At 42.7% G+C, this 9,421-nt stretch overlaps 1 protein-coding gene across 1 annotated transcript in view; it reads left to right on the plus strand.

Moving 5' to 3' along the window:
- Positions 1-5,820: 5,820 nt before the first annotated feature.
- Positions 5,821-9,421, plus strand: part of LOC311119818 (uncharacterized protein) — a gene marked incomplete at its 3' end in the record, with an annotated part of 8,892 nt that continues 5,291 nt past the window's right edge. The window contains exon 1 of the mRNA XM_084194476.1: positions 5,821-6,135. Coding sequence (XP_084050602.1) covers positions 6,105-6,135 — 31 coding nt within the window. The remainder of the gene's footprint in view (positions 6,136-9,421) is intronic.

Genomic DNA, 9,421 nt, shown 5'->3' on the forward strand with positions numbered 1-9,421 from the left:
TTATCACCGTGGATCATACGGAATACAAACATTCTTAACCTGGGATTTTCTTCAATCTGAATTCAACTGTAAAACAGATTTAATCTCAGACTGATTGTTCTGACAGGACTAGTTTTATTTGGATCCTACTAGTTGTCTGGTGTGGACATAATATCAGTCTGTCTTTGAGATGGAGTCCAGAACTGTTCTACTTATTCTGGGTGAGTCTAACCTTGACTAGTTGTGTGTTTGTATGTGTGTGTGTGTGTGTAAGAGAGTGACAAATAGAGATATTGTGGTATATTATATGGTATTTCATAATTCCTTGTCAGTTATAGTTGAATGGCTACAGAATATTCCAACCCTTTACCAACCATGTAACAACCATGGATATAGTGTGAATGTTACAACCCAACCATGGATATAGTGTGAATGTTACAACCAAACCATAGATATAGTGTGAATGTTACAACTCTATCTAGAACATCTATAAACTACAGGACTATTTACAAGAGAGTTTATACACAATTTTAGTGTGTATAGACAGTTTTAGTGTGTATACACAGTTTCAGTGTGTATAGATAGTTTGGCAGTTCTCAGTGGTCAGCATGTGTTATGTCATACCATGCTTTGGTATGTTGTTTTATGTTATAATGTGTTAAGATAATATCTTAATATACGTTAGCTACTATGTTATGTTATGCTATAAGTTAGTATATGTTACGTTATGTGTTACTGTACTTAAGGTACGTTCAGGTACTTATGTAATGCTATGTTCAGGGTATGTTCTGTTATTTATTGTTGTCAGTATGTCACTATTTCCAAGAAGCAACACAGTGGCAGCACTGACACTAGTTGGCTATCTGGAGAGTCCCTCAATGAGTCAGACCTGGATTCAGATACTACTCGATATCATTGCAAATACTTTACATGGGCTTGATTGAGCTTGCCTGGCGTAATTGAACCAAAATTTAGCGGCTAATGTACAAACCATGCCCATATGACACTTCAGACAGGCTAGAAATAGAAGGATCTGAAATGTTTTAAATAGTATTTGAACCCAGGTCTGATATGAATACAGATTTCTCTACGTCTTAGCCCAGAGACTGACGACAGAGAGAGAGAGAGAGAGAGAGAGAGGTAGTGGGGAGAGAGAGAGAGAGAGAGAGAGGGGGGGGGGGGGTGGAGAGACAAACAGACAGACAGACAAATAAACAGACAGCCAAACATACAGCCAGACAGACATACAGACAGACAAACAGATAGACAGACAAACAGACAAGACTGACAGACAGACAGACAGACAAACAAACAAAAGAGAGAGAGAGAGAGAGAGGAGGGAGGAAGTGATGGATGAACTTTAACACAGTGTTGAAGTACCCTTTTTGGTTCTAGATAGCACCTTTTTTTCTATGAGTGTAGTCAGTTGCACAACTGAACGCATTCAACTGAAATGTGTCTTCGGTGTTTAACTCAACCCCTATGAATCAGAGAGGTGAGGGGGGCCTTAATCTACATCCACGTCTCGGGAGGGAGAGAGAGAGAGGGGGGCAGAGAGTAAGAGAGAGAGAGAGAGGGTGGCAGAGAGTAAGAGAGAGAGAGAGGGGGGAGGTCAAGAGAGAGGAAAAAAGGAGTGACAGACAGACAAACAGACAAACATTTAGAATGAGAGAAAGAGAGAGAGAGAGGAGGGAGGAAGAGAGGGATGAACTGTAACACAGAGTCTATTGTTGAAGGGAGGTAATCTATATATCACTTCATAAAGACATTTACATTTTTACATTTAAGTCATTTAGCAGACGCTCTTATCCAGAGCGACTTACAAATTGGTGCATTCACCCTATAGCCAGTGGGTTAACCACTTTACAACAAAAAATTTTTTTTTTTTTGGGGGGGCTAGACGGATTACTTCATCCTATCCCAGGTATTCCTTAAAGAGGTGGGGTTTCAAATGTCTCCGGAAGGTGGTGAGTGACTCCGCTGTCCTGGCGTCGTGAGGGAGCTTGTTCCACCATTGGGGTGCCAGAGCAGCGAACAGTTTTGACTGGGCTGAGCGGGAACTATGCTTCCGCAGAGGAAGGGGAGCCAGCAGGCCAGAGGTGGATGAACGCAATGCCCTCGTTTGGGTGTAGGGACTGATCAGAGCCTGAAGGTACGGAGGTGCCGTTCCCCTCACTGCTCCATAGGCAAGCACCATGGTCTTGTAACGGATGCGAGCTTCAACTGGAAGCCAGTGGAGTGTGCGGAGGAGGGGGGTGACGTGAGAGAACTTGGGAAGGTTGAACACCAGACAGGCTGCGGCATTCTGGATGAGTTGTAGGGGTTTAATGGCACAGGCAGGGATCCCAGCCAACAGCGAGTTGCAGTAATCCAGACGGGAGATGACAAGTGCCTGGATTAGGACCTGTGCCGCTTCCTGTGTAAGGCAGGGTCGTACTCTAGACCCTCAGTGTGTGTGTGTGTGTGTGTGTGAGTGTCATATAAAGACCCTCAGTGTGTGTGAGGCCTGCAGTCTAACCACAGTCTTTCAGTCGTGATGCACCAAGATCAATAAGCCTCTCCAAAACTAGAACTACCGTATACACACTCAAAAGAACATCAGTACAATTAAACACACACTCTAACCCCTGACTCTCACTCTCTCTCTCTCTCTCTCTCTCTCTCTCTCTCTCTCTCTCTCTCTCTCTCTCTCTCTCTCTCTCTCTCTCTCTCTCTCTCTCAAACGTTTTTAAAGAATATAGACATTTGAAATGTTATATTATCGGCTATGTACAGTGTTGTAACAATGTGCAAATAGTTGAAGTATGAAAGGGAAAATAAATAAACAGTTAAATATAGGTTGTAATTACAATGGGCTTGTTTTCAGAAGCTATTTAAAGATAGAGAGAGACAGTGAGAGCGATAGAGACAGCGAGAGAGAGAGAGAGAGAGAGACAGTGAGAGAGGGAGAGAGAGAGAGAGACAGCGAGAGAGAGACAGATAGAGAGAGACAGCGAGAGAGAGACAGCGAGAGAGAGAGAGAGAGAGAGAGAGACAGCGAGAGAGAGAGCGAGAGAGAGAGAGAGAGAGAGAGAGACAGCGAGAGAGAGAGAGAGACAGCGAGAGAGAGAGAGAGAGACCGCGAACCAGAATAAGAGAGGGAACTAGACAGAGACTAGTGGTATAAGAAGAGAATGATAGAGGAAGAGAAAAAAAGGAAGAAGAAAGAGGGAGAGAAAGATCAGAAGAAGAGAGAGAAAGAGTTGGAACAGAAAGAGAAAGAGAGTGACAGGAGGGAAAGAGCAAGAACGCCCTTTATGGTTGTGAGGTCTGGGGTCCGCTCACCAACCAAGAATTCACTAAATGGGACAAACACCAAACTGAGACTCTAAATGCAGAATTCTGCAAAAACATCCTCCATGTACAACGAAAAACACAAAATAATTCATGCAGAGCAGAATTAGGCCGATACCCGCTAATGATCAAAATCCAGAAAAGAGTCGTTAAATTCTACAACCACCTAAAAGGAAGCGATTCCCAAACCTTCCATAACAAAGCCATCACCCACAGAGAAATGTTAATCTGGAGAAGAGTCCCCTAAGCAAGCTGGTTCTGGGGCTCTGTTCACAAACACAAACAGACCCCACAGAGCCCCAGGACAGCAACACAATTAGACCCAACCAAATCATGAGAAAACTAAAAGATACACTATATATACAAAAGTATGTGGACACCCCTTCAGATTAGTAGATTTGGCAATTTCAGCCACACCCATTGCTGACAGGTGTATACAATTGAGCGCACAGCCATGCAATCTCCATAGACAAACATTGGCAGTAGAATGGCCAGTACTGAAGAGCTCAGTGACTTTCAACGTGGCACCGTCACAGGATGCCACCTTTCCAACAAGTCAGTTCATAACATTCCTGCCCTGCTGGAGCTGCTCCAGTCAACTGTAAGTGCTGTTATTGTGAAGTGGAAACGTCAAGGAGCAACAACGGCTCAGCCGCGAAGTGTTAGGCCACACAAGCTCGCAGAACAGGACCGCCAAGTTCCAAACTGCTTCTGGAAGCAACGTCAGCACAAGAACTGTTCATCGGGAGCTTCATGAAATGGGTTTTCATGGCCGAGCAGCAGCACATGAGCCTAAGACCACCATGCACGATGCCAAGCATTTGCTGGAGTGGTGTAAAGCTCACCGCCATTGGACTCTGGAGCAGTGGAAACACGTTCTCTGGAGTGATGAATCACGCTTCACCATCTGGCAGTCCGACGGACTAATCTGGATTTGGCGGATGCCAATAGAACACAACCTGCCCCAATGCATAGTGCCAACTGTAAAGTTTGATGGAGGAGGAATAATGGTCTGGGGCTGTTTTTCATGGTTCGGGCTAGGCCCCTTAGTTCCAGTGAAGGGAAATCTTAACGCTACAGTATACAATGTCATACTAGACGATTCTGTGCTTCCAACTTTGTGGCAACAGTTTGGGGAAGGCCCTTTCCTGTTTCAGGATGACAATGTCCCCCTGCACAAAGTGAGATCCATACAGAAATTATTTGTCGAGATCGGTGTGGAAGAGCTTGACTGGCCTAAACAGATTCCTGAACTCAACCCCATCGAACACTTTTGGAATGAACTGGAACGCCAACTGTGAGCCAGGCCTTAATTGCCCAACATCAGTGCAGACCTCACTAGTGCTCTTGTGGCTGAATTGAAGCAAGTACCCGCAGCAATGTTCCAACATCTAGTGGAAAGCCTTCCCAGAAGAGTGGAGGCTGTTATAGCAGCAAAGGGGGGGACCAACTCCATATTAACGCCCATGATTTTGGAGTGAGATGTTCGACGAGCAGGTGTCCACATACTTTTGGTCATGTAGTGTAACTACTTGACACACTGGAAATAATTAATTAACCAAAAAACACAGCAAACTAGAATGCTATTTGGCCCTAAACAGAGAGTACACAGTTGTAGAATACCTGACCACTGTGACTGACCCCAAATTAAGAAAAGCTTTACTTAACACTGAGAAAGAGCATAACAAAGTGCACATTAACGACATGACACTAACAATCACACACAACAATGACTGAACAGTCCAGCGCTATATAGGGGTGGTGATGAGATGATGAGGTGCAGGTGCGCTGGAGGTGATTAGGGTGCGTTGGGTTTCCATTCCTGTGTTTGCCGAGGTGGTGCGCTCAGACCGGTGTCTCAGTAGACCGGCGAATCAGAGCACCAGAGGGGAGCAACGGGAGGAGACGTGACACTTCCTAACCTCCTGCCAAATGTATGACCATATTAGAGACACATATTTCCCTCAGATTACACAGACCCACAAAGAATTAGAAAACAAATCCAAGTTTAATAAACTCCCTTATCTACTGGGTGAAATACCACAGTGTGCCATCACAGCAGCAAGATTTGTGACCTGTTGCCACAAGAAAAGGGCAACCAGTGAAGAACAAACACCATTGTTAATACAACCCATATTTATGTTTATTTATTTTCCCTTTTGTACTTTAACTATTTGCACATCGTCACAACACTACATAGCCATAATATGACATTTGAAATGTCTTTATTCTTTTGGAACTTGTGAGTGTAATGTTTACTGTTAATATTTATTGTTTATTTCACTTTTGTTTATTTTCTATTTCACTTGCTATGGAATGTAAACATATGTTTCCCATGCCAATAAAGCCCTTTGAATTGGATTGAAAAATAAGAGTGAAACAGAAAGGACAAGAGAGAGAGAGAGAGAGAGAGAGATAAGGGTGAAACAGAGACAGGGGGGAGTGTGAAACAGAGAGAAAGGGGCGGGCTCTAACAGTGTGAGACTAAACTTCAGAAAGAGAAAGAGGGAGTGGAGAGAGGAGAGCAAAGTAGTTGTTTTTCTTTCTCCACGCGGCTCACACAGAGAAAGACTTGTCTCGCTAAAAGAGAGGGAAGATATTTTTAGGTTTTCTTCTGTTCATTTTATCACCGTGGATCATACGGAATACAAACATTCTTAACCTGGGATTTTCTTCAATCTGAATTCAACTGTAAAACAGATTTAATCTCAGACTGATTGTTCGGACAGGACTAGTTTTATTTGGATCCTACTAGTTGTCTGGTGTGGATATAATATCAGTCTGTCTTTGAGATGGAGTCCAGAACTGTTCTACTTATTCTGGGTGAGTCTAACCATGTATATCTTTGTAACTTGACTATCTGTGTTTGGGTGTGTGTGTGTGTGTGTGTGTGTGTGTATGTTTGTGTGTGTGTGTGTGTGTGTGTGTGTGTGTGTGTGTGTGTGTGTGTGTGTGTGTGTGTGTGTGTGTGTGTGTGTGTGTGTGTGTGTGTGTGTGTGTGTGTGTGTGAGAGAGAGAGAGAGAGAGAGTGACAAATAGAGAGGTGGTATTTCATAATTCATTGTCAGTTATAGTTGAATGGCTACAGAATATTCCAACCCTTTACCAACCATGTAACAACCATGGATATAGTGTGAATGTTACAACCCAACCATGGATATAGTGTGAATGTTACAACCAAACCATGGATATAGTGTGAATGTTACAACCATAAGTAAGTAAATACACAGCATCCTGCTGTAGATAATTAATAATACATCTGTTTTTTTTTACATTTCCAAAATGTATTTACTTACTTACTTGAATAGGTTCATGCCTACGCCCACGAAGCGGACAATCTTTTGGAGCGAGGAGTTGTCAAGCGGAGGCACCGCTTCTGGCCAAAACGTTCCATTAGAGTTTATCCCTCTCTTCCTCCCTCCTCTTTCTCTCTTTCTCTCTCTGTCTCTCATTCTAAATGTTTTTGTCTGTCTGTCCTCTTTCCCCTCTCTCTCTCTCTCTCTCCCTCTCTCTCTCTCTCTCTCTCTCTCCATCCCTCTCTCTCCCCCCCTCTCTCTCCCCTCTCTCTCCCCCACTCTCTCCCCCCTCTCTCTCGCTCTCTCTCTCGCTCTCTCTCTCCCCCCTCTCTCCCTCTCTCTCTCCCCCACTTTCTCTCTCTCTCTCCCCCCCTCTCTCAATTCAATTCAAAGTGGCTTTATTGGCATGGTGTTAACAAGTAGCTCATTAGCCTACACACAGTGGCCTGCTGTAGCTAATAAAAAATGAATCTGGGTTTTTATTACATTTTCCAAATGTATTTACCGACTTACTTGAATAGGTGTAGGCTAATGAGCTGCTTGTTAGCTAGCTAGCTAAAGCAGGCCACTGTGTGTAGGCTAATGAGCTGCTTGCTAGCTAGTTAGCTACAGCAGGCCACTGTGTGTAGGCTAATGAGCTGCTTGTTAGCTAGTTAGCTACAGCAGGCCTCTGTGTGTAGGCTAATTAGCTGCTTGTTAGCTAGCTAGCTACAGCAGGCCACTGTGTGTAGGCGAATGAGCTGCTTGTTAGCTAGTTAGCTACAGCAGGCCTCTGTTTGTAGGCTAATGTGCTGCTTGTTAGCTAGCTATCTACAGCAGGCCACTGTGTGTAGGCTAATGAGCTGCTAGCTGGCTAGCCAACTTTACTTACTATTGCTAAGTGAAATATCATCAGCTAACTTCATATTAGCTTGTTATCCTGATGTAGGCCTATTTATCATTGTAAAAACTAATGCTCCAAACGAATTTGTAGACAACAGCAATGGAAGAGGGTGAAAGGGTTTTCTGCTCCAGCTGTCAGAAAAGGGTTATTAGCGCAGGTTGTGGGATGACATCATGAAAAGATTCTCCAGTTTTAGTCCCTAGAGAGGAAAACTATGAAGACAGACAGAGAGACAATAGTCAGGACTGTCTAATTGTAATAAAATGAAGGCTTTTTCTTTGTGAGCTGCGAACGCCTGTCTGTATATGAAGAGGTCCCAGTGAATGTCCCAAGAGACTGCTGCCACATCCTTGGGTTGTATGTGTACTTATGTTAGCAAATGTTGTATACAACAATACAGTTAAAAGTCACACACAATGTAGGCTACAAACCTATTACAACTGTAGCAGGACCTGATCCTTCTCCTGGAGGTATGCTGGGTGTGCAGGCTTCTGTTCCAGCCCAGCACTAACACACCTCTTTCAACTTATCAAACCTAATGAGTTGATAATAATGTGTATTATTGCTGGGCTGGAATTGAAGTCTGCTCACCCAGTAGATCAGGGAGTGGAGCAAGGTTAGCCAACTCTGGTATGGACTTTTTTGTTCACCTGAAATTATACTTTAGTAATAATAGCCTACTTACTAAGATGTTTAACATTTACAAACAAGTTAGATTATTTGTACATTTTGAAATAATATTTGTATTAATTAAATGTTGATTCATTGAAGTGTTTAAACTTGTTTTCATTGTTAACTTAAAAACATTATTAAAGATGAACTAGTGTCAACGTTCATTCATCACATATCACAGTTCTGCAATAGAAAGTTCCTTCTGGACATGTGCAATCAATGTGTCCCTTGTCATTGTACACCTGAAGCAGAGAATAGCTAAACTCACACATCGTTTACATATTGATGACAGGCCCAGCAGAGAGCGGGAACTGTCTCTGTCAGGGTATTTAAAGAAGAACTTATAACAAAAGCTCAGTTCTCTGTCTGCCCTGCGTGGTATTTCAGTGGACCCGTATATACGAACATCATATTTACCATTGAAGTGTTTTGCATGAATAAAATACTAGTCTATTTTAGAAGACGTGTATTGACCTCTTTTTGTTCCTATACCAGATTTGAATTGACGCAATTTAACATCAAGCTAACCGTAAGCCAGATTTTCTACATGATTTTTATGACATGAACTTGTTTGGTGCTAATCCAACCCTTGTGTTCTAGGTACAGTACTCTACATGACAAGAAGGAGATGGTTATTTGTAGGCTAATTAAAAAATATAAAAAAGGATAATAATGAGGCGTGGGGAGCGTTGTGATTCTACCTCGTTGTGATTCTACCTCGTTGTGATTCTACCTCGTTGTAATTCTGCCGTTGTGATTCTACCTCATTGTAATTCTACCTTGTTGTGATTCTACCGTTGTGATTCTACCTTGTTGTAATTCTACCTCGTTGTAATTCTACCGTTGTAATTCTACCGTTGTGATTCTACCTCGTTGTGATTCTACCTCGTTTATCTGCTGAGAATGATTATAGAATACAGAGACAAAATCAGAAGGTCAGTGGCGTGGAGGAGGGTTGCAGAGATGATGGTGTTGATATTGGTGTAGGTAACACATTGTCTATTGTTGAAGGGAGGTAGTCTACAGTTGAAGTCGGACGTTTACATACACTTAGGTTGGAGTCATTAAAACTCGTTTTTCAACCACTTCACAAATTTCTTGTTAACAAACTATAGCTTTGGGAAGTCGGTTAGGACATCTACTTTGTGCATGACACAAGTAATTTTTCCAACAATTGTTTACAGACAGATTATTTGACTTATAATTCACTGTATCACAATTCCAGTGGGTCAGAAGTTTACATACACTGAGTTGACTG

This window comes from Coregonus lavaretus (assembly GCF_964263955.1).
Source record: "Coregonus lavaretus genome assembly, contig: HAP1_SCAFFOLD_8997, whole genome shotgun sequence".
NCBI classification, from domain to species: Eukaryota; Metazoa; Chordata; class Actinopteri; order Salmoniformes; family Salmonidae; genus Coregonus; species Coregonus lavaretus.